A 25,115-nucleotide genomic window follows, 5' to 3' on the forward strand; every position below is an offset into this window, starting at 1 on the left:
TGTGGATCTGCATTTTGATCAGATGTGCAACCTTCCTAAGAGAACTGAGCTCAGGATCAATTTGGGTCCCCTCTTTCTAGCAGAAACGAAATGTGAAGCATAGCAATTGCAAAGCCAAAACTGCTTCTTCTTCCGAAGACCACAGCTGACAAGTTCATAGAGGGTACAGCAATGGATGCCTATTCCAGTGTTAGAGGCAGCAATGCTTCTCAATACCAGTTGCTGGAAGCCCCAGAAGGGAAGAGTGCTCTTGCACCTTGTTCCTACTCTAGCCCTCCTCTCCCCACCCCCAGCCTTATCTGAGACAGATCTGTGGGCAAGGAGGTGGAGTGAAGAGAAGCAGCAGCCCAGTTCTATGAGCCCACTTATGCTGCATTGGATCTCACCCTTCATCACAGGAAGCAATTGCATATACTCACCATAGGGATTGATGCTGAGCTGGAAGAGGATGGCATCCCCAACAGCCAGACATGCAACAGGGTTTGGAATTGTGGGTAAGAGTGGAGCATGTTGAGATTGCGCAGCCTCTCCCTCCCGCCGATGTCTCTGCCGCGGGGGAGGCAGCTCTGAATCTCCTGGATTGGAAATGTTGATGGAAAGGAGAGGAGCTAGTCAAGAGTTAAGGAAAGATGCTTATTCTGGGGGTAGGTGGGAGGACTGGACCACAAGTTCTTACAGAGATGGGAACCCACCAATGTTGTGGGTGAGGAAACCATCAATGTCCAGTAACACACTCCTATATTTCCTTCATTTCTGACTCACAGGCCATTGGGGTCCATTGCAATGTATCCCTTTTCAAAATATATGAAGGTTTTCTCATGTGATGTTTGATCGGGGATTGACCATTCACACATGCACGTAACCATACAACATTGCTGTGATGAGGAACAAGTGTAAACTAGCTGGATCATAGATCCAAAGTGATTTTAGGGGGGGGGCAGTTGCACAGTCTGTGGGTTGCCTGCAAATGGTCCATCTCACACTTATTATTTTCAGGCATAGTGCTTATGGAAGACCTAGACTGCAGATGCATAATTCAATGCACTCCTGTCACTAAACTGTGGCAAGTGAGACATCTTACCTGCCAGGAAAGTGTCCAGCATGTCTGGGCTGGAAAGCAGGAAGCCAAAAACTCCACTGGGACCAAAGAGAGCCAAATGCACCTGCTGGCTTTTCTGCACATGTTCATCAGGTCCCAAGGTATTTGGTAGCTCCTGCAAAGCAATATGGTGTTGTTTGTCTTACAGTCTGCTATTTATCTTAAGTTATTTGTTGGAATTCTCTGAGTTCCCTATATGGTCCCCAGCAGAGTAGTCCTAGAGAAACTCTAAGCCTTAGGTCACACTCAGCATGTATTTAAAACAGCATCATACTACTTTAAACCATTCCCAGAGTTTAACAATGAATCCCTCTTCAGAAGGAATTGTAGCTCTGTGACAGGAAATAGGGGTCTAGGACTTGCCGATCAGAAGGTTGGTGGTTCGAATCCCTGCGACGGGATGAGCTCCTGTTGCTTGGTCCCTGCCAACCGAGCAGTTCAAAAGCACGTCAAAGTGCAAGTAGATAAATAGGTACCACTCGGCGGGAAGGTAAACGGCGTTTTCGGGCACTGCTTTGGTTCGCCAGAAGCGGCTTAGTCATGCTGGCCACATGACCTGGAAGCTGTATGCCAGCTCCCTCAGCCAATGAAGCGAGATGAGCGCTGCAACCCCAGAGTCGGTCACAACTGGACCTAATGGTCAGGGGTCCCTTTACCTTTATCTTTAACAACTCTCAGCACCTTTAACAAATGACAGCTTCCAGAATTCTTTCAGGGAAGCCACAACAACTCAAAATGGTATGATACTGGTTTAAGTGTATGATGTGAATGTGGCCTTAAACATCCATCTGCATGCAGAGAGAGCCATTCCCCTTCAGCCCTGGCATTCTCCACTCACTCTTTCCTGAGTCCCATCAACACTTAGAAGCAGCTCCCTCTCTGGACCAAATCTCAGGGAAATCTGTGGAGCTCTCAAGAGGCATAGCCGATCACATAGCTCTTCAGCGGAGATGTACTGCTCACAGTGGCACCTGGGAAGCAGAGAGAAACAGTGCTGCTTCTGTCTGAATCTCCATTCCAGGGAAAGAAGCTTGAAAGACTTACTTTCATATAAGCTGAGAGTCAGCTGTGTCTGCTAGTGCCAGAACTAAGAAATATGCAGATCTCTGTGTTGTGAGATGCAGAGGCCACAGGTGAAGAATTATGTAGGCAGTAAGGCAGAGTTAAGGAACCTAGTACCCTTGAGGTGTTATTGGAGTTGACCATTGATGGTTGGCCATTGACCATGCTGGCTGGCACTGTTGGGAATTGGAGTCTCAACAACACATTCCTGCAACAAAGGGTTCTTAAGCTCTGTCCATTGGCTTCCCCTGACCTGGGTCATTGTGGAACTCCGACTGAAAACAGTGACAACAATAACCCACCTTTCATCCCAAGGTCCCAGGGCATATTGCAATTAAAACACAAAATCAAAAACAGTTTGAAAGTAACTTAAAAATCCAGAAATGAGGCAGGTCCTCACACTGGCCTCCAAAACAATCCAGGGACTGGAACAACTCCACTATGAGGAAAGGATATGATGTTTGGGCTTTTTGTTTAGAAAAACAAGATAATTATAGAGGTATATAAAAATCATTAATGCTGTTGAGCAGAGAAAAATTCTCCTCCACTAGTAGCTAATGGGGTCATCCAATGATGGGAGATTCAGAGAACTTATCCACATACTGCATAGCTAAGCTATGGTAAGGTTACTAGACATCCCCGTTTCCCGGGGACAGTCCCAGGATTTACAAATCAGTCCCCTGACAAAATCCTATCATTCCTAATGAAGTTGAAAAGTGTCCCCGGATTCATTGAAAAAAAAATCTGGTAACCTTAAGCTATGAGATTTGCTACTACAAGGTGTAGTTATGGCTACTCACATGGGTGGCTTTAAAAGGGGTTTAGAGAAATTCATTCAGGGTCTGGGCCAAGAGGGCTTCCAGGGAAAGTTTGGATAGCTAGAATCACCAGTGACATCAGTGAGGGAGTAGGGAAACTCCATCAAGCCTCTTCTTATGAGAATTCCAAGTGCCACCAAGCCTGATGAAAGGAAGGCAGAAAGGAGCAGCCCTGTCCTCTTGGACCTGACACTGGAGGGGGTACCAGTGGTGGATGTTGACATGGTAAGGCTGCAAGAATGATCTGGTAACATGTCCAAGCAAACAGACATGGAATTTGCGCATGAAGTTTACGAGACTGAGATGAAGTCCATTTCATACATATTAGGGCAGAAAACATAGGTTCTGCCATGGTGTGGGGATCTGCAGCCAATTCTGGCTCTCTAATGGGCACATCTTCCTCCCTCAGCTCCTTAGGAAGGAAGGAAGGAAGGAAGGAAGGAAGGAAGGAAGGAAGGAAGGAATAAATTTAATTTGAAAAAATAAAAACAATAAATCTGTCTAAATGTATCTGCTTCCAGTTGTAATTTTAGGGGGAAGTTATTTGTAAATGTATAACCTAAATGTGGAAATGAAACAATTTTTTTTTTCTGTCTTGCCTTCTATGCAGAGGCTGCTGGCAAGGGGGAAGAGGCCAGAGTGCTGACGTCTGTCACATCACACTTAATCCCATTTGAAAAATCCGAGCAATGGTAAAAATGCATAAGAGTTGGCCGAGATTTACACTCCCGATTGCTAAGGAGAAGAATTTGTCTCTCTGGTACCCAGTAATGCTTTCCCGAAAAGATGGTGCTTACATGCCAAGTTCAGCATGGAGCTCACCACTTGCTGGACCACAGACCAGAGAGCAGTTATAGTGCTCAGGAGACACACACTTGCGGGTGGATGCTAAGCGGACCTCCCAAGGAGCGCAGCGCTCCTCTACCTGTAGAAGGGGAAGAAAAGGGGCTAGTCAGACTGGTATAATGTTTATAAAAGATGCCTCTACAGAGCATCACACAGGCAACAACAGCCATGGTGCATCACCTGGGGCTGGCAGTCCTGGTCGCTGTTGCTGTCAGGTGTTTTCTTCCCTCTCTCGTCAAAGTAAAGGTATCCCACCTGGCAAATGCAAGAGCCATCAGACTCCTGGAAAGCCCGATTCAGACCATGGCAGGTACAGCTGGTAGCACCTTGAGGAGGCAAGTTGAGGTTCAGAGGGAGGTTGACTACTCATCTAAGAAACATGGCAGCGCATGCACTCACTCCTTATCTGCAGATGTTTGCACATTGCAGAAACGAAGCCCTTGTGCAAGCAGCTCCAAATGATGCTAATGAAAGGAACTGAGCCAGGGAACAGGTGGGCTCACCTGGATTGGATGTCGATGAACTGCCGCAAGGAAAACACCCGGTCTGAGCTGGGAGGTGATTGAAAGAGCCAGCGGGGCAGGGGTGGCATTCCTCCAGCCGCTTGGCTAGGCTGCTGTTCCCATAAGTACCAGGAGGACATGGCTTGGGGGAAGAGGTCAGGTCTGGGCAATAATACCCCTGGGGGCAAGGATGCTGGAGGTAGCTTGCAGTACCTGGGTGGAAGAGGAAGAACAGGAATTTCTCACTCTATACACAGCACCAGCCTAGACAAAACCAGTGGTATAAAAATGATAGGTTGTCTTCAGTGCTTGACCTACAGACTCGTTGAAGTTAATGGAGGTGACTAATGGAGGTTCATTCATTTCAGTGGGTCTACTCTGATGCAACCCAACATTCTTTGGCTTCTGGCTCAGATTTTAAATGTGGCATTTCTTAAAGAGATGCTGAAAGGATGCTTTCTTCTTGTGTCCTCCCCCAGCAAACCTTGAAACCAATTTCTTAACCATGACCATCTCCCTGTTCTCTGTGGTGTTGTGTGGAACAATCACCTTCAGGGCAGCTGAATCCCGGCGGGCAGGGCCGGCAGGGTGGAATGGTGTCCAGGTTGCCACCATAGGTTCCAGCAGCGCATGCTCTGCAGCTCTTCTCAAAGGAGTCTCTCAGGCCTGTCGTGTTCAGGGCTGTGTAACCAGACTGGCACAGGAGTGGATGAGCACTGCCAAGAGGGCAGTAGTGGGGATAGACACACCTGAGAAATAGAAGCAGGGCTGAGGATGGTCAGAGAGCAAATAGGACTTCCTGTGAATAGTTCACATTTCTGCAGCAGATGGAAAGTATCCCCCAATGGGTTTATCCTTTCACTTGCTCATTCAAGGTAATGGAAGATAGTCCATGTTTAGTACTCATTTCTGTGTTAGATAACACTAATTCCAGGGGGAAAAAATTGCAGACCCCTTAACCTGGAAAATCACAGGAATAAAGTGGTATACTGGAATATAGTTCTTCCCTGCTATTTCAGAGGAGAACAGAGGCACACATGCATGGAAAGGGTGGCTCGCATTTGAGTAAAAATGTCAACAGGGGTGTGGAGCAAGCCTCTTTCTATTACAGTGGTACCTTGGGTTAAGTACTTAATTCGTTCCGGAGGTCCATTCTTAACCTGAAACTGTTCTTAACCTGAAGCACCACTTTATCTATTGGGGCCTCCTGCTGCTGCCACGCCGCAGGAGCACGATTATTGTTCTCATCCTGAAGCAAAGTTCTTAACCCGAGATACTATTTCTGGGTTAGTGGAGTCTGTAACCTGAAGCGTATGTAACCTGAAGCGTATGTAACCTGAGGTACCACTGTTTGGCTATGCTTTGCCTCCACAGTTAGAGGCAGCTGAGGTAGAAATTCTGCAAAACCCATGACCAGGTAGGCCATTGCCACTATGCAAGTGTGCAGCCTGGCCACAAAACTGACAGTAATCCCGAGGTACTATTTCTGGGTTAGCGGAGTCTGTAACCTGAAGTGTATGTAACCTGAAGCATCTGTAACCCAAGGTACCACTGTAGTTTTGTGTGTGGGTTTTTTTGCTTTTGTTTTTTTTTAAAAAAACCTCCTCCTGTTAAATAAAGCTTTTTTGGGAGGGGGGGTTGATGCTGCAACCCTATATACAGTTACCTTGGGGAAAAGCCCAGTAAAGACAGGGAAACTTATTTCAGAGTAAACAAGCACAGGGTCACAATGTTAGCCATACTGAGATGGTCCCCACTAGGAAGGCTATGCTGAATGGGACACCCAAATTACATGTGTGGGATTTTGCAACTCTGAAGCAGCTTTACAGTATTTATGAAATACACAAAGTTTTTGATGGGTAGGGGGTCAGAAACCCCAGAACTATATGTTTCGTTTTAAAGCATGAATTTTCCAGAGGTGTGGAGACTTTGCCTCCTGTGAAATATACTCACAGCTGCCCTGGAATGTTGTATGTGGATGACCCTTCTGGACAGTAATACCCAACTGGACACAGGGGAGGAACCCCTGTGCGGGGTCCGCAGTAAGAGCCAGGCCTGCATATCTGAGGACTAGGTGAACCTATAGGAAAGGAAACACAATAGATGTCCCACCTGCGCTATGCATTTAAAGAAGTATCCATTGGCTTTAAGCAGCCACAGCTTCTGCCAAAGAACCATGGCCAGTTCCCTCACTGAACTACAACTCCCAGAGTTCCCATGGAGGAGGTGTTGAGTTTACCCCTCACAGAACGACAATTCCCAGCAACCCTCAACAAACTTCAGATCCCAGAATGATTTGGAGAAAGCTATGTGCTTTAAATGTATGGCATGTACACAAGAGTATTGTTTCAGCCTACATGTCCTGGGTCTTCGCAAGGGAGAATGCCCAATTAGTTACTGAAACCCATATTGTCAGCGCTGTGATGCTCAAGAGTTGATGCATGATCACATCTCACCTGGTGGGCATTCATAGCCTGGTTCGCAAGGTATGCCCTGGATGTTTGGTACCCCCGACTTGGCTGGGTCTGGGCAGTAAAACCCAGAAGGGCAGGTGTTACAGTCCTCCAAAGATGTAGCACCAGGCTGATCCCTAAAGGTGCCAGGTGGACAAAGGAAAGCCTCTCTTCTTCCTGGGCACCAATGGCCAGGAGCACAGGGATAATCTCTAAAAGCAGCAGCTCCTGTTGGATGAAAGACAGGAAAACAATTTAAGGTGGAAGGGGGCAGGAAGAGAGAACCTCACTATTAACACCCCTGCTCAAAAAACCTGGTTTGCTTGTGGGGCAAGCTTAACAGTTCTCGAGACCCGTTTCTCAAAAACCACAGGGAAAACATAGGAAACTGTCTTATACCAAGGCAGACTATTTATCTACTTAGCACAGTCTACTCAGACTGGCAGGAGCTCTCCAGTGCAGAATTCCTACAGAATCACCTACTGAGCTGATCCTTTCTAAATAGAGGTGGAACCTGGACTGTGCCAGTTGGTCGTTATAAGAACAATTATTTCAGAATTGGGTCTTGAGTTTGATTTCCTTCTCTACCCTCCCTGTCTTTTCCCCCTTGTGTGTTGTGTGTTGTTTATTTTATTTTAAGATTGTAAGCCTGCGGGCAAGTACTGTAATGGAATCAGAGTTAGAAGAGCCCACAAGGGCCATCTAGTCCAACCCCCTGCAATGCGGGAAACTTTTGGCCAACACAGGGATTGAACCCACAACCTGAAAATAAGTCTCATGCTCTCCTGACTAAGCTATCTTATGTTTTAACAGATTGCATGTAAGTCACTCTGGGAACATTTTTGGCTGAAGAGCAGAGTACAAATACGCTAAATAAAACAACAACAATGAAGTTCCTACAGGTTCCTACTGTTAACATTTCTGTTTCATGTCATTTAACTTGAAATTTCAACCACTTCCTGGATTCAGACAGAATCTGCTCCATCATGCTTGAGCTGAACAGGAATTTCGCAGATGGAGTTCAGAGCTGGGCCTCATTGGGGGCTTACCTGTGGCCGCACACAGATGGTCTAATGAGCAGGGCTGGCAATCGATAGGGTTCTCAGTCCCCATTTCTGTTCGGAAAGCCTGCCTCGGGCACTGCGGGAGAGCCCGGGGTCCACCGAGTGTGGTGTGATTCATTCCGTTGCAGTCGTACCCATAAGGACATGAGTGGGCTACTGGATCCCCTGAAGAGAGAGGGAGAGAGAAGGTCTGAAGGTGTTCAAAGGGATAGACTTGCAGTGCTTAGGGCAGGGATGGGGGACCTGCAGACTACAGATGTTATCAGAGTACAACTCACAATAGACTCAGCCAGCACAGCCAATGATGTGAGTTGGAATCCAATGACACACAAAGGCAGGCAAGTTTGTTGTCCCTGGTTGGGTGTGCATGATATCTGAAAGGAGAAGGGGAGGGAGGGGATGCCTCCCACAGGTGTTTTGGGAAGGGGATTCCAGGAATAAATTCTGACCTGCTTTACACCAGCGGCCTGGTGGGCAGGGGAGGCAGTTTTCTCTTTGTCTTGCACCTGGGGCAGAGCCAATAGTGTCATCTGGACAAGGAATGGGTGCCTCTGAGCCTTCTGGGCAGTAGAATCCTGGGTGATAGGTAGGAAAAACCCCACAGTTTAATGCCTTGTGGTAAAGATTAGGGCCGAGAGATCCATCAATTTCAGTTACTCCTTTTTCCACTCTTGAGTTTGGTTTTTCACATTCCACATTAGTTTGTGATCTTTTTTTTTTATAAAGACCTCAAGAAGTTTCATCAACACTTTTGTGTGAATTTCTCCGAATATTCAGACACATACACCAAAAAAAAACACCAAAAAAAAACAACCAGGGATGGATCTATATTTTAAATTCCTGGATGCCAATATCACATTATTTTTGTGCAAGCCAAAATAAGATGAAATTACATTTAGCCTGAAATCCTACCGCACAAAGGAGTTCAGTGGTGCTTACTTCTGAGTAAACATGCTTAGGACTGGATCCATAAACACCAGCATCAAAACTTTCAGGAGCTGGTGATTTTTAAATCCCCATTTCTCATTGTGTTCTGCCTGGACTGAATTTTGAATCACATGTGCTTGCTTCTTGGCAGACTGCTTAGTTACCTGCTGGGCAGGGTCCTGCACACACCTGCCCCCAGAGACAGTCTGCCAGGGGGCTCCAGGTGAAGTTATGGCCCTGTGGGGTGGCATCTGAGCTCCCTTCTTGGCAAAAGAATCCGGCAGCACATCTCCCCTCCACTCGTCCTCTCCTAGTGCAGAGAAAGTGGTAGGAATTTATTTAGATGGCGAAAAGGTATAAAACTATACCTTTTCAATGCCACTTTTCAAAATTAACTCACAGAGCAGTTTACAGTATAAAACCAGGGTTGCCAAGATGCCCTCTGGCCCCTTCCATAACACCCACGAAAGGTCTCAGCAAATATGCCGCCAAAGATCTACACAGTGTACGAAAGACTGTTTGCTCTTCCTGCTTGCACTTGCCTTTACTGATTGTGTCACTGATGCTTGACCTTATTTACATCCCTGGCTTTATAGCTGTTTTGATGGACTGTTTTGTGGGTGCAAAGAAAGGCATTAAGTAAAATGAAATGAAGCTAAACAACAAGAAAGAGGAAAGAAGCAAAGCAGCACAATATGGCACACTGGAATTTGCTGAGGCAGTGGAAAGGATTCACCACTACCTGCAGAAGTGACCCACAGGACAGGGAAGACATCCTCTCTCCTCCTGAAGGCCAGACATATCCACAGGAGTAAACGTGCCGTCGGGACATGGATAAGGAAACAAAGTGCCTAAGGAAAGGGGGCAAATAAAAAAACACAGATCAGTGAAGTATGCAACAACTTAAGAAGAGCTCTGCCAGATTATATCAAAGGCCCATCTAGTCCAGCATCCTGTTCTTACATCTGGCTGGCCAGATGTCTATGGAAAGCCCATAAGAAGGACCTGAACACAACAGAACTCTCCCCAATTGAGATTCCTAGCAACTGGCATTCAGAATTTGTGAATGAAACTTTAGGTGATGGGTCAGTGACATCAATCAGTTAAAGCTTGTGGCCCTCTGGTTAGTGTGCTGCCATTTGTACCTTCAGGACAATAGGAATGTGGCGGACAGCGTCTCGGCTTCCCTGTGGCAGCCTCATGGCAGTAGAAGCCTGCTTGGCAGGGGAGGCAGTGTTCTGAGCCCCGGTTTGGTTGGTATTCACCAATGAGGCAAGCGGCTGGATAGGCAGCCCCAGACTGGCAGAAGTGCCCCTGGAGACCAGAGAGAGAGAGAGAGAGAGAAAGGAGGGGGGGGGGAATGAGACAAAATAATTAACTAACTGCCCACACACAAACACACAAGCTGTCTTCTGCTAAGCCAGACCATTGGTCCATCTAGCTCCATAATGCCTACACTGATTGGCATCAGCCCTCCAGGGTTTCAGGCAGGGGACATTCCCAGCCCTACCTGGAGATGCCTAGGGTTGAACCAGGGACTAACCTTATGCAAAGCAGATGCTCTGCCACTGTACTATGACCCTTTTCTTAAGCTATAAGACCATAGGAAGCTGATCAATACCGAATCAAGTCCATTTACCTCAGCATTGCCTACACTGTCTGGCAGCAGCTCTCTGGGATTTCAGACAAGATTTTTTCTCAGCCAATAATTGTTGGATAAACATTGTAAACAACATAATAAATGAATCCAATAAACATTGTAAAAACATGGTAAGTTGAATCAGACCATTGGCCACCTTATGCAGTATTGTCTACACTGGCTGGCAGCAGTACTCCAGGGTTTCAGGCCAGGGTCTCTCTCAGCCCTACCTGGAGACACCAGTGCTTGAACCTGGGACTTTCTGCATGCAAGTAAGGTGCTCTACAGTTGTCCCACAGCTTCAGGTTGAGCACAGGGAAAGGCTGCAGCCGGCATGGCATATTCAGGGAATATTCAAGATCTAATCCAGAACATCTGGAGGACACCATGTTGGCTACTTCTGGTTTAAACCCTTGCAACAGACCACCAAATCAGACCCACCTCCCATGGAGTGGCAACCCCCAGAATGCTCAGCTGTGCATGTCTCTGGGCATCTCTCCCAGTCTCACCCAACACTAGTTTCTATTGTTTATTTTCACCAGGTGTGGGGGACCTGTGGCTCTACAGATGTTGATAGACTACAACTCCCACTGTCCCTCCCCACTGGCCATTCTGACTGAGGATGCTGGGAGTTGGAATCCAAAACCAGAGGACAACAGGCTTGCCAATGCTTTTTCTTTCTTTTTTTAACACACAAATCAAATTACAGCATCTGTGGCTGGGTGGGGGAGAAACATGCCATGGCTCACTTGTCTGATTTCATGTTTCTATTCAGGCTAGGTTGGGGAACTGGTGGCCTTTGAGCTGTCATCATCCCTGACCATTAGACATGCTGTCTGGGGGAATTTCATTCCAACACAACACCTGGAGAGACTAAGGGCTTCCTCCCACAAAGCAACCCAATGATAATCAGGTTCACATAAATTGCGATAGCATATGACAGAGCACATGTTCCAGACCTCAGGGCAGAGAAATGCTGTTGGGCTGAATGAGCTGAAGTTTGCCGGGCAGTAGAAACCAGCAGCACACGGTCCAGTAGGTGAACTTAAACCCACTCCAGCACAGAAGAATCCTGGATAGCATGGGACGCAGCAGTCTGGAGAGGAACCTCCTACAGGACACAAAAGCTGGCAGAGATCAGTTTAATCTGGAGAATGAGGAACATAGGAAGCTGCGTCACACTGTTGCTGCTTTATATCGGTCTCTACAGCCACAGCAGGCGCTGTAATTCTCCAACAGAGAATTATTCCTGAAGCTGCACTCTTCCATTGTCTCCCAAGACGGATAGATGCCAACAACAACTGCAGAGCACGGCCATCCTATGAGATGGTTGTGGGAATGCACTGGAGCCTGAATAAGTGGTAATGTGTACATAGCCTAAAACTTTAAAATACAAAAGGTACTGTGTGAAGATCATCCAGGTCTGTTTTGCCTGTGATTTGAGAGTTTGATTTTCTCCATCAAACCAAGAGGTTCAAGCCAAGAATACAAGTTACTTTAAAGATTTTAGCTTTGAAAGGATGAAAGTGCAGCTGTCACTTTGGCTCACGTTACGTGGCTAGAAAGTTAGTGGGCTTTCTGCTATCTCTGATGGAAAAAAGTTTTAGCTGATGAATGACACATCAATTAACTGATTGACTGAATTAGCTAGCCAATTATTTTTAAATACATTTGCATATCATCATCAGCTCAATAAAGAGACAACTTCTGAGATATCAGATGATAAGGCTATCAACTATTTAATAAACAAAAGCCTACATGTGGTAGAAGAAAATACAATTTTACTTAATTTATTTTTGCTTCTATTAAAGTTATATATCAAAACCCAAACTGAACAAGATTTCCCAAGAGGCAGCTTCACTGATTAAAATATGCCCACGCCAATTCAAAACAGTTCCCATTGGCTAATCAGGCAAGGCTACCTGTGGCCCTCCAAATGTTTGTAGAATAATAGAATTGTAGAATTGGAAGGGACCATGATGGTCATCTAGTCCAACCCCCTGCTATGCAGGAATTTTTGGAATTTGCAAATCTTGCTCAGTATTGTCCACTCTGTCTGGCAGCAGCTCTCCAGGAAATCTTTACCCAACATGGGGCTCAAATCCATGACTCTGAGATTCAGAGTCTCATGCTTGGACTGAGCTATCCCCCAGAGATGAGGGGAGTTGAAGGCCAGGAGCAGCTGGAGGCCCCACAGTTTGCCCACCTTGAGCTAAGCCTTTAGTGTCTTTAGTTGATTCAGCTGCCAAACTTTGCTTTTCAGCTTAAACACTGGGTTTCAGTGCTTGCACTTGCTCAACATTGGGACTAGGTTGCTGTCTTCTGTGACTAAGGATAGAGATGGCCTTTAGGAGGGAAAGGTGAGCCCTCCGTTGGTGTTCAGTATGTACTTGTAAAGGGGCAAGTGGGAACATGAACTGAAAGCCACACCTCTCCAAAGGTTGCTGCATGTGCCAGGCAATGCACAACCACATTTAGTCTGAAGGGGGCTGCCGTATTTGTGTGTAAAATTATGGAACCCTTATTGACTAGGATTTCCATCCCTGTATTAGAAATCCTATTTGTGAATAAGGCAGCCTCTTTCAGAATAAAATAAAAGAAGACATTGTCTAGAGAATGTGTTTGGTGTGCACAGCGCCATCAAGGATCTCCTCATTTTGTTCCTGTTTGCCCCTTCATTTGTTCAAACTGAATAGCTGGTCCCAACCAGACCATACATTTTTAATGCTCTGATACCAATTGATTAGGCTTGGCTGTCCCCAAAGAATTCTGGGAACTGTAGTTCACTCAGGGGGCTGGGAGTTATAAGGAGGTTGCTCACAGAGCTACAATTCCCAGTGCCCTTAAACTATATTTCCTAGGATTCTTTGAGGGAAGCAGTAACTGTTAAAGTGGTATAAGAGTGATATATCTATCTATCTATCTATCTATCTATCTATCTATCTATCTATCTATCTATCTATATGAGAATGATGTGGCTATGGCCACTGGAAGAGGCTAGAGGGCATCCATGCACCCCTCATAAAGCCGATGTGGGTGCTGTGGGGTCATGTGTGGAATGAGGGACTAACCTTTCTTCTAGCTGCCAGCTCTCTCACACAAAATTAAACAGCTTTGAATTTTCTGCTATCCCACCTAATTTGTGGGGAATGCGGGGGAAGTAAGAGCTTTAGTATGAGTGTAAGAATAAACAAGAACAGTTCAGCACACCTCCCTTCCACTGATTCACTGCTTCAGAACCCCTCTGGGTATCTTGAAGAATGTGGCAGTGGGACCTTGCATTTGCTGAAATAACATTTAGTTCCACCCTAAAATATGCTTGTGGCTGCATGTAACCTTGCAAACCTTGCTCAGTATTGTCCACACTGTCTGGCAGCAGCTCTCCGGGGTTTCAGACAGGTGACATTCCCATTCCCACCTGCAGATGCTTGGGACTGAGCCAGAGACCTATCTGCATGAAGAGCAGGTGCTCTACCACTGAGCTATGACCCTTCCCCTTCATTTTCCCCTTCCACTGAAGAAGAAATTTCCTCCCACTGAAAAAGATTTGGCACATTTCTTACACGCTAGGTTACCAACTGGGCTCCTTGCCTTCAGAGAAAGTCAGGTGCGGCAGCAGCTGAAATTTGAACATGGAGTACCCATGCTGTACTCACCAGTAACATTATTCAGAGTGCCCACTGGACAGGGAACGGGGAAGCGAGTGCCTTCTGGACAATAGTGCCCCCGTGGGCAGGGCCCATTAAGAGGAAATTCAGGTGTGCTTTGTGGGACAGCGTCAGAGGCTCCCCCTGAACAGTAATACCCAGAGGAGCACAGACCTGCCAATTGGAAAAGAGAACTCTCAGGGGCTGTGGACACATCACATGATGAAATGCAAACAGTGTTAAGGTACCCCTATAAAGGTTAGCTCAGAACAGGCACCTTGTTCCTGCATTGTTCACATATGTATGGATGAAGGGTCCATACCTTTCTGGGGCAGGGGGAAAGCCAATACTTCTAATTCCTCTAGTATGAATGAAGGTCAGGTAAAGGTAAAAGACCCCCGGATGGTTAAGTGCAGTCAAAGGCAACTATGGGGCTGCGGCGCTCATCTCGCTTTCAGGCCGATGTATGAATGAACTACTAATCTGACAGAGGTGAAGAGAAATCTCTTAATAAATCAGAGATGTGTGCTACTACTGTACTTCATTCCATAACTTTTATTATCTGCAACAAGGCAGCATCTGAAACTCTCTCTCTCTCTCTCTCTGTGTGTGTGTGTGTGTGTGTGTGTGTATGTTAAGGGGCATGTAAATGGAAAGGTTAATGTGCATATCAACTGAGAACTGTGCATATTCACCAGGTTTCATGGAGAATGTGCACATAACCCTTCCACAAAGAGGGAATTGTGCACATTACCTGGTCAATATACATAATTCTCCAACAGACCTTGAAACATGTGCTTATATGGATATAATTTTGCAGATTCTCTGGTCATTATGCATAATCCCCAACAGGCCTTGGGAAATGTGCACAGCATCCATTAACTGCTATCAGTGGCATCCTGCCTTTGTAAATCTTCACCATTTTTTACATTTATTCATTGCTTTGCGCAAGATGTCTCAAAGCATCTTATACATCTATAAAATACAAGTCACTTGACAATAATTTAAAAACCAAACATTGGGAAGCAGGGAATACAATAGAAGAAGGTTCCAAAGAGCTTCCATGACTACCAACCATTCATAGGTAACTCCCCTAGGAATGTGTCTGATTCTCTCATAAAGCCATCTATGTTACTGGACACCCCGTGGCTGAACATTACTAGGACTTGTGAATCACCTCAGAGCAATAACTAACCCTACCTCTTACCATCAGGTTCCCAGTTAGCATTTCCACTGCAGTACCTCCCAACTGGGCATGGTTTGCAGGCATTGGAGGAGAGCGCCCCCTCCAGGGTGTTCAGGGTCCCAGCAGGACATGGCAAAGGGATGGCTGTCTGGGCTGGACAGTAGTAACCTGCCAAAGCAAGAAAGTATTAGGGGGTTGTGTGTATACATTATATGTATAGTCAAGTCAAGTACTTTATTACGGTCATAGACCAGCATAAACAAAACATATACATAGATAGTTACAGATAGGTAGCCGTGTTGGTCTGCCATAGTCAAAACAAAACAAATTCCTTCCAGTAGCACCTTAAAGACCAACTAAGTCAGTTCTTGGTATGAGCTTTCGTGTGCATGCACACTTCTTCAGATACACTGAAACAGAAGTTTCCAGACCCTTCTATATAGTGAGAAGGTGGGGAGGGGTATTACTCAGAAGGGTGGTGGGAATGGGTGATTGGCAGATAGCTGTGATGAGCCTGTTGACGACTCTTAACGACTGCAATAGGTCTTACAGGAAAAAGCAAGGGGTGAAAAGGTGAAAAATGGCTTTGTCATGTATAATGAGATAAGAATCCAAGGTCTTTGTTCAGACCAGGTTTCTCCATGGTTTTGAGTTTGGTGATAAGTTGTAATTCAGCAGCTTCTCTTTCCAGTCTATTTCTGAAATTCCTTTGTAGTAAAACAGCTACTTTGAGATCTTGTATAGAATGTCCTGGGAGATTGAAATGTTCTCCTACTGGTTTCTCTGTCTTGTGATTCCTGATGTCCGACATCAGGAATCACATATACATAGATAGTATGACAGTATGAATATACTAGTGTAGTATATTTATAGTGTAAAGGGATTGGTGGTTGAGTTGGGCAATTTATAGGTTCCTTCAGCTCAGTAATTCTAAGTTTATAAGATCAGGGGTCTGGAGAACTGAAGGACTGAAGGACTGAAGGACTGATTTAGACAAGAGTCCCCATTTGCAGGGGTGGGGCTGGAGAGCACATTTGGAAATGTAAGACGATAGATCCATCCCCAAACAAACAAAACAGAGAGAGTGAGGTGCAGGGAGAAGGCAACTCCCCCCAACAAAACAACAACCAAACCCTAAAAACATGAAGGGGGATAGTGGAAGTTATTGGTACTTGTCAAAGGTGTGAGTTTCTGGCTTTGTTATGTAAAATAGTTGGCCAAGTACAGACTATTTGTTGCTAATGGCTAGAGGTCCTTCTGGAAGGAAGCATGTATTTGCCCCCTCTGTGGCAGCTGTTGTTATCCAGCTATGTCTGTGTAGATCAAGACTGCAGATTGAGAGATGCAAGGATCTTGTATGCATGCTGGGTCCCTGGAATGTGTGTCATTTGGAGAGTTGCAGCACACAAGGATTTGATTCAAAGGATCTTGAAGGGGTGTGGGACGGAGAATTATCATGGTAACTTAGGAAAGGACTTGTGCATCATAGTGTATAACACTGACAGTCAAGGAAAGGGGGTAAGGGGTGCTTTCTACCTCTGGCAAACAGTGTGCCTCCAATCACTGGAGTTAAATGCAATCTCTCAGTGTCTCACCTCTGGGGCAGCTGAGTGGCTCCACAGTAGCAGCATAACGGCAAGCTGTACCCGCTGGGCAAGGGAGGCAGAAGCTGGCCCCGACCATGGGGCTAAACATGCCAGGCTCACAAGGAACTTCCAGAATGGCACCCTCAGGGCAATGGAATCCTCTAGGGCATCTGTACCCATGAATCCCATCGCTGGGGCAGGGAGCAGCATTTCCCTCAAGGCAAACACACCTACAAATATTACATAGGAGTATCTAAGGCAGAAGTAGCCAACACAGTGTTCTCCAGCTGCTGTTGAACTCCCACGTTCATCAGCCCCCTTCAGCATGGCCAATGGTTAAAGAGGATGGAAACTGAAGGTCAGGGAGATTTGGAAGGCACAACTTTGCTACTCCTAATCTAAGGTTCGTCAAGACCCTTGGCCTACACTGGAAGGACAGAGTCCAATCCCCACCTCTAGTTTAAGGCATGCTTAAAACCTGGCAGATGGCTGCCTGAGGAGACATGAATGTAGAAAATGACATAATTTTTATGTAATGTTTGCAGACCAACCCCCCCCCCATGACAGCCAATTTTGTTCATATGATGTCCATTCCTGACCTCAGGTGAACATGCAAACAGCAGTCATTTCCATTTCCATTTGTGATGGGATTCTCCACATCCCTGCTCTTTGCATCTTATTAATGAGCCCTAAGACACTCTCAGAGGAGAACAAGAAAAATCATAGTTATTAGGCCCTTCCCAAACACTATCTCTCAATTTAGGGTTTTCCTTTGGGTTCATGCAGAGCGATGGAGATTTGATGTTTCTCCGGGACTGGATTCAGATTACCACTCTGCCACTATCAGTTCAATGTGTTTTTGGATCTCTGATGATACTCTTTCTCCCAAATACCCAGGACAGCCGCGCTTCTTTTTATCCAGCTCTCTCTACATCACTCATGTAACCCCTATTTATTTATGGAGAATATCACGCGATCAGAGGCTACTGTGTTTCTTCACAGTGAGCTTGCCTGCAAGTCTTGGCTTGCCATTCAGTCAAGGGAAGCAGCTGTTACAGCCTCTTACCCTTCATTACATGGCGCCATCTGGGACAGATCAGACATCCCTGATTGGCTGCAGTAGAGTCCAGCTGGGCAAGGCTGGCACTCACTCTCTGCTTTCAGACCCAGAGAAGCGGAAAAGGAGCCAGGTGGGCAAGGAACAGGATATCCAGTCCCATTGGGGCAGAAATGCCCAGGAGGACAGATGTCATTCCCAGTTAGGAGGAAGCTGGCAGAATCCACCTGGAAAAAAATAAAGGGAAATAATATCAATGAGAAAGAAATGTGGTTGGTAAACAATTTTGATGAAACCAAGTCTTAAATGTGAGCTTCCAATAAGATGATATCACTGTGCCAAGCTGATTCAGATAACATTTCTCAAGTAATTGCACATCAAAGAGCCTATTGATTTTCTCTCAAGCTTCTTCTGTGAGCCACAGAGGGGTGTAATTAACTTGGTAAAATTGTCCAAGGTTGTGCAATTTCCTTTTTTTAAAAAAGTTCTCATGAAAATTCATCGTTTTAGTGTGAATTTCTCCCCAAAACACAATTTTGTAAGTAGTATTGACTAACATGCACATTTTTGCAAGCCATTTACCTTGATAGAAGGCATTTTTTGTGCATTATTTTCACAAATATAAGTATTTTTATTTATGCAAAAACATGCCTAATGTGCAAAATTTTGCATACTTTTTTTGGGGGGGGTGGGAAACTGCATTGTGAAATTGGAAGATGTACATATTTTGAAGTATAGCTGCTTTGGGGTCTGCATCTGGGTTCGGGCTGTGAAAATTAGCCCAACACATTTGACACCCCTAGTAATGAATCAATCCCTGCTTCTTGCCATTTACACTCACCCTCTGTCTCATGGGAGCAGGGCTGACTGCTCCCCTGGTGCAATAGTAGCCTTGATGGCAAAGACCAGTCGGTTGGGACAGCCCAGGAGAAGAGCAGTACATTCCTTTAAAAAAAATAATGAAGGAAAGAAATCTGCAGTAAACATGGGGAACACAGGAAGCTGCTTTTTACCAAGTCAGGCCAATGGTCTGCCTAGCTCAACATTGTCCGCACTGACCGGCAGCAGCTCTCCAGCATTTCAGGCAGGGAGGTCTCTCTACCTGGAGATGCCAAAGGGGATTGAACCTGGGACCTTCTGCATGCAAAGCAAATGCTCTACCACTGAGCTGTGGCCCTTTCCCAGTGTGCACAGCATTTGTATGAGCAACCAAGAGCTAGACTTCTTCCCGCTATTGTCTTGCCTTCTTTCTTGGGTGGGCTGCATGCTCCTTGCCCCATTCCTTCACTTACCTGCTGGGCAGGGCTGACAGTCAGATTCCTCAGCAGCACCAGCCTTGGGCCCATTTGTGCCTCTGGGGCATGGGTGTTCTGTGCCAGATGTAGTGCCAGGGGGGCAAAAATGCCCCAGAGGGCATGGCTTGGGGGCCTGGATAGCAGCAGCTAGGAATGAAAGAGCAGCTTAGAAACTTCTTGCTAGCATTTTTTCTAGGACATTATTATATTGTGACAATTGTGTGGACAATCTCCAGGACTCTGCTCTGAAAACTAAAACATATAAAAGATAATAAAGCGATAAACGATGCTATAATTAAAACCAATATAAAACAAATCTATTAAAAATGTGGATAGTAAGCAGCATAACACCATCAAAAAGCATGCTGGAATAAAACAGTCTTCACCTGCCGGTGGGAAGACAACAAGGAAGGATCCAGTTTAACTTCCCTAGGAAGTTGTTCCAAAGTTTGGGAGCAAACACCTGGGAAACCCTCTCCCACATTCCCACTAAAGGTGCCTGAAAGGGTGGCAGGACTGAGAGATGGTGGGCTCCCCTACAGATATTAGAGCCCAGGCAGGTTCATATGGGAGAATATGGTGCTTTAAGAAGCCTGGACCAAAGCTGCATAGGGCTTTATAGGTCATAACCAGCACTTTGAATCATGCCCAAAAGCAGACTGGTTGCTGGTGGAGCTGTTGTAACAAAGGAGTCATGTGCGGACATACCTGGAGCTTAGATTATATCCAGTTCTTATCAAGCATCTGTTCTTATTTACTTGCAGGGAGATAATATGATGGTGAGCATTCCTCCTGCATTCATCCAGATTTGCCTGTTGTGTGTCTATACACCGTCTTGGTAATCCTTCGCTGATTCTGCACTTTTCAATGTGTTTCACTATCACTTTCCTAACTCCAAAAAGTCTATTTATTTTTTAAAGCAGATTTGTTGTGCAAGGGCAACAGAGCACCTTCACACGTATTAAATGTGCCAACCTAAATTTCCCAATTATGTGCTTGATTCCCTCCTGCAAAATACTGACAGTCTGGAGGTGCTCACAGACACATGGAACAAGCTATCCCCTGCACACAAATCATAACAAGCAACTATCATGGGCACATCCCTCCAATTTCCTCACTTTGGTTGGATGATTCACAGAAGAATCCAGCTGGGCAGAGATCACATGACTCCTTCCCTTCCTCCAATTGATAGGTTCCTTTCTGGCAAGCTGCTGGAGCCACAGATCCTTGAAGGCAGTAAAATCCACGTCGGCACCGATGGGAAGCAGGTGTGGCAGAGGTCTGTCCTGGGGGGCAATAGTATCCGGGCATGCACATCCCTTCTGGGGCAGCCTTTCCCAGCCCTAAAGTCATTGAGAGGAAAAAGAAGGCTGTGTTTCTTTTCATTAAGAAACCAGCTGAGAATCTGTCAAGACACCCCCTTGCCTCAAAAGGGGGAAAAGAAATATTCATGCACATACCACTGCAGAAATGCCCCGCTGGACAGAGCTTGCAGTCTGTGGGATCCCATTTCCCACTGTGGGGATTGATGCTTCCTGCAGGGCATGGAATTGGGGCCCCTGTGCCTTTGGGGCAGTAGAATCCTTGGGGGCAGAGCTTCTGGTCAGGATGCGTGGATAGCGAATCACAGTAGTAGCCGTGGTGACATATCCCTGCAAAGGAGAGAGTGTCAAAGACCACCACAAATCACTGGTGAGCCATAATAATAATAATAATAATAATAATAATAATAATAATAATTTATGATTTATACCCTGCCCATCTGACTGGGTTTCCCCAGCCACTCTGGGCAGCTTCCAACAAAATATTAAAATGTGATAGTCTGTTAAACATTAAAAGTTTTCCTAAACAGGGCTGCCTTCAGATGTCTTCTAAAAGTCTGGTAGTTGTTTATCTCTTTGACACCTCATGGGAGGGCGTTCCACAGGGCGGGTGCCACTACTGAGAAGGCCCTCTGCCTGGTTCCCTGTAACTTGGCTTCTCGCAGCGAGGGAACTGCTAGAAGGCCCTCAGCACTGGTCCTCAGTGTCCGGGCAGAATGATGGGGGTGGAGATGCTCCTTAAGGTATACTGGACTGAGGCTGTTCAGGGCTTTAAAGGTCAGCCCTTTGAATTGTGCTCAGAAAGCAACTGTGGGGCTTTGTTTCTAGCAGAAGAGGTGCTGGGTCTTAAGGCTACCTGGAAGTCACTTTCTTTGACCTCCCAGATGCCCTGCTGCCTAAAGCCAGACCTGTGCATGGGGATGGGGAAGTAAGTCTCCAGTAGGTCCATGGTGAGAGAAACTCTGTGTGTACTCAGAGCCTTTGCTCGCTTTATTAATTTGCAGATTGCCAGACTCCCAGGAAGGATTTTCCTCGTGTCCCATTGTGCAGAAAATGAGCTGTAATTTCTAACCTAAGCCAGTTGCTTTAAATCATCCACCCACTCACCCCAAACTCCTTTGCAAATTGCATATCAGATATAATTATTTTCTGGGTCAGAAGCCAGGGAAAAAAAGAGGCTGCTTGATTAGTGCAAGACAAACTTAGCTCAATGTAGCTTGCAGGGTGGCGGTGGTATATTTATAGAGCTTTCTCTTGTTTCAGCATCCAAATTACACTGCGTGCTCTGGAAGGTGATTAAAGAACTCACCAGAAACGCTGGCCAGACCTTCTCCTTGGCAGAAGCTTCCTCCAGGGCAGGGCAAGCAGGCATTGAGGGACAACATCCCAGGTTGGGTTAGAAAAGTCCCAATTGGGCATGGTGTTGGGCTGCTGCTACCCAAGGGGCAGAAATGCCCTGTGGGGCACATGTCTCCACTTTCATCGTGAACAGGGTTTGGTACTCGTGCTTTCAGGGCGCAGTAATACCCAGGCAAGCAAGGACCGCTTGGGGTAACAAGACCTAGGAAAGAGAGAGGCTTTATTTTACTTTATTTATATCCACATTATTATACTGCTCAAAAGCTCTGGATTGCACATAACTGGTGAGGATATTGCATTTAGATTGCATTTGGGGATTTAGATACACACTATACCTTTAAAGCACTTTTTAAAATAAAAAGAATAAATTGTATTAGAGTTTGGCAAACGGGATACAAAAATTACTACCTATTTAATCAGAACTAAAATTTTAATCTAAATAAAAACACAAACCAAAAAGAAAAAGAAAACAGAGAAAGTGAGGATGAAGAAATAGAGAAGGGATAAGGGGGAGAAAGGGAGAGAAAAAGAGGAGATAATGAAAGAAAAAGGAAGGAAGGAAGGAAGGAAGGAAGGAAGGAAGGAAGGAAGGAAGGAAGGAAGGGAAAAAAAGGAAAGCTAGCTAAGAAATTTCTGATTCTTCATCAGTCTGCTATATACAAGCATTATTCAACTCATCCTCTCCAATATAACACCCAATAAAACTACTTTCTAAAAACCAACATTATCTTCAATCCTCAAACCCAAATGTCATTGGTTTATTTTCTTTTTCATGCAAAAAATCAATGAGAGGTTTCCAATCTTTAGTGAATGTTAACAATGACTTTTCTCTGATTAAACATGTCAATTTCACCATCTCAGCTAAGCCCATTAATTTTAACAACCATTCCTTCATAGTTGGCAATGACGAGTATTTCCACCTTTGTGTGTATAAAAGTCTCACCGCTGTAATCATATACTGAAACAAACTTTCATAGCCTTTTCCTAATTGCATGTATTTGTATACAAATTTTTGGAACCTTTAAAGGACATTTGTAGCACATTCTTTCCCTCAAGGAATCCTGGGCAATGTAGTTTACCCCTCACAGAGTTACAATACCCAGCAATCATTAACAAACTACAGTGCCCACAATTCATTGAGGAGCACAAAAAATGTGCTTTAAAGGTATACTGTGTGTGCAGCCTTAAGCACTACTTCTGTCAGGAAGACTATACAACTGTGGCATGTATTCTTTTTGTAAAACTTGGCCCTAAGTAGATGGGCCTAACCTAAAACAAGATGGCTAGTGTTTGAAAACAGAAGGTGCTGCAGGCATGCCTCAGTTGCAGTTTAACTTAAGCACAGAATTTCATTACAGGTACTGGTCACAAGTCTAGCACTCCATCCACCAGGTTGACTTGCATGGCAGCTTTCAAAGAAAATCCACTTTCACCAGGATTGCCTTCCAAATAGGCATGCTTAGGATTACAGCCCAAACCGAAATCTGCTTGTTGTCTCCTTGACCTACCTGGGTTTGCACAGAATTGGCCTCCAGGACAGGGCGTGCATTCATTGTAGCTGCTCAGGCCTGTCTGATTACTGAAGGTGCCATTGGGGCATGGGAATTGCTTGGCAGTTTCCGTCCCAGAGAGACAGTAGTACCCAGGTAGGCAGTCCAATGGCTTGACCACTCCCCGCGGAGAGGTGTTTTGGGAATCCTGTGCTTGGAAATCAGGATCACAGAACCTGCCAAAAAAACAGACCATGCCTCCTATAGTGTTACATTTTTGTGCATACATTGCTTGGCTAGAGAATTGCCTTGCAAAATTCAGAAAAGTGCAAATTTTAAAGGAAGTTTGCTTGCATTGCAGTCCATGTATTGTTTTGGAAGGTGGAAATTTAGTATGTTCACCTTTAAAAGTGAACTCAGTGGAATCTTTCTCCCTTCCCTGGTCTTGGGAAACCTAAAGACTAGCAACTGCTATGCAGACTGCAAAGAGAAGACGGAAGATAACAAAAAAAGGGTGAAGGATCCCACAAACTGTTTCACTTACTTTCCTGCTGGGCAGACTTTGCACAGGCTTTGACCAGTTTCATCCTGGTATTTTCCAGGGGGGCACGGTTTGGGCTGTGGGCTGCCCGTGGGGCAATAGTGACCAAGAGGACAGAGGTAGTCTATGGAAAAGAGAAATGGGTAGAAAATGTTGCAGCTGTGTGTTACCTTAAAGGGCACCCTCAGCAGCTATAATGCAAGGAGGAGTGTGAACTTCAAGCATTGCAGAAAAATAATTAGAAAATTTACAAGATCAATAAATCATCTGCTAGCACTGTTTCTAATTCAGAAGCTGGGCTTGACACATGTGATGCTTGCTAGCCTAGCTTAAAGATAAAAAATGTTCACATGCACCTTTTGATATAAGCAGTGCTTTTTTTCTAAAAAAAAAATGTTTACGGGTACTCTCATTTTCCTACTCATATTGATGGGGCCAAACTTAGATTCACAAAATGTTTAAGGGTATGCATACTCCTGCATCCCCCCAGAAAAAAAAGGGCTGGATATAAGCCAATAACCAATTTACATGCATCCAATTTACATGTGACAACATGGATTGCATCAAACCCAAAGGTGACTTTTAAAAAGGCAAAAAATCTGCCCTAAATGTGCACAGAAGTGGCATAAAAGGCACAAAAACAGCATCTAGCAATCCCACAAGCTTTCACGTCCAAATGGCTTGGAGTTTTTTAAAATTTTAAGACAACTGTATTTCCTTAGTTTCTTCACAGTCTAGAAACCAATCTCTTGTTTCTATTCACATTCTTACTGCAACACAAGTGGTGGCCCTTGAGCACATCACATTTTCCTACCTGGATTCTGGGCAGATACTGATCCTTCTGGGCAGAACCAGCCTGCCATGCACAAGCCCTCTGGGGAAGTTTGACCTTGGAGGGAACAGAACCAGCCAGCCACACAAAGACGGCAGTCTTGCAGTGTGTCACCACCGTGGTCACCTAGAAAGGAGCCTGTAAAAGGAAACACATGTTTGCTTGTGTCTGTTACCTGCCATACTAATCTGACTCGGCTACACAGAACACAGCAGGGACAAGGCTAGGCTGCAGACTTTCCCCTGACATCATCGTTCCAGGGCTGGATTAAGAACTTTAGAGGCCTTAAGCACTTAAAAAAAAAAAAAATGGTGCCCCATATATACCTATTTCAAAATATAAACAATAATAAACCATAAAATAATTTTTTACCAGATTCTAATTTTGTT

At 45.3% G+C, this 25,115-nt stretch overlaps 1 protein-coding gene across 1 annotated transcript in view; it reads right to left on the minus strand.

Annotated features, from left to right (window-relative positions):
- The window catches only part of LOC309331065 (uncharacterized protein), a 136,438-nt gene that overhangs the window by 25,317 nt on the left and 86,006 nt on the right, over nucleotides 1-25,115 (minus strand). The window contains exons 47-73 of the mRNA XM_081843048.1: nucleotides 24,709-24,864; nucleotides 23,898-24,018; nucleotides 23,372-23,589; nucleotides 21,814-22,065; nucleotides 20,643-20,834; nucleotides 20,301-20,525; nucleotides 19,180-19,329; nucleotides 18,729-18,832; nucleotides 17,897-18,114; nucleotides 16,840-17,060; nucleotides 15,266-15,412; nucleotides 14,068-14,232; nucleotides 11,371-11,522; nucleotides 9,918-10,086; nucleotides 9,515-9,623; nucleotides 8,937-9,082; nucleotides 8,295-8,420; nucleotides 7,831-8,010; nucleotides 6,785-7,009; nucleotides 6,282-6,408; nucleotides 4,878-5,077; nucleotides 4,329-4,541; nucleotides 4,006-4,151; nucleotides 3,777-3,904; nucleotides 1,938-2,070; nucleotides 1,082-1,214; nucleotides 420-608 (exon numbers count right to left, since the gene is read on the minus strand). Of these exons, the coding sequence (XP_081699174.1) occupies nucleotides 420-608; nucleotides 1,082-1,214; nucleotides 1,938-2,070; nucleotides 3,777-3,904; nucleotides 4,006-4,151; nucleotides 4,329-4,541; nucleotides 4,878-5,077; nucleotides 6,282-6,408; nucleotides 6,785-7,009; nucleotides 7,831-8,010; nucleotides 8,295-8,420; nucleotides 8,937-9,082; nucleotides 9,515-9,623; nucleotides 9,918-10,086; nucleotides 11,371-11,522; nucleotides 14,068-14,232; nucleotides 15,266-15,412; nucleotides 16,840-17,060; nucleotides 17,897-18,114; nucleotides 18,729-18,832; nucleotides 19,180-19,329; nucleotides 20,301-20,525; nucleotides 20,643-20,834; nucleotides 21,814-22,065; nucleotides 23,372-23,589; nucleotides 23,898-24,018; nucleotides 24,709-24,864 (4,545 nt within the window). The remainder of the gene's footprint in view (nucleotides 1-419; nucleotides 609-1,081; nucleotides 1,215-1,937; nucleotides 2,071-3,776; nucleotides 3,905-4,005; nucleotides 4,152-4,328; nucleotides 4,542-4,877; nucleotides 5,078-6,281; nucleotides 6,409-6,784; nucleotides 7,010-7,830; nucleotides 8,011-8,294; nucleotides 8,421-8,936; nucleotides 9,083-9,514; nucleotides 9,624-9,917; nucleotides 10,087-11,370; nucleotides 11,523-14,067; nucleotides 14,233-15,265; nucleotides 15,413-16,839; nucleotides 17,061-17,896; nucleotides 18,115-18,728; nucleotides 18,833-19,179; nucleotides 19,330-20,300; nucleotides 20,526-20,642; nucleotides 20,835-21,813; nucleotides 22,066-23,371; nucleotides 23,590-23,897; nucleotides 24,019-24,708; nucleotides 24,865-25,115) is intronic.

This window comes from Podarcis erhardii (assembly GCF_964252035.2).
Source record: "Podarcis erhardii genome assembly, chromosome: 16".
Lineage (NCBI taxonomy): Eukaryota > Metazoa > Chordata > Lepidosauria > Squamata > Lacertidae > Podarcis > Podarcis erhardii.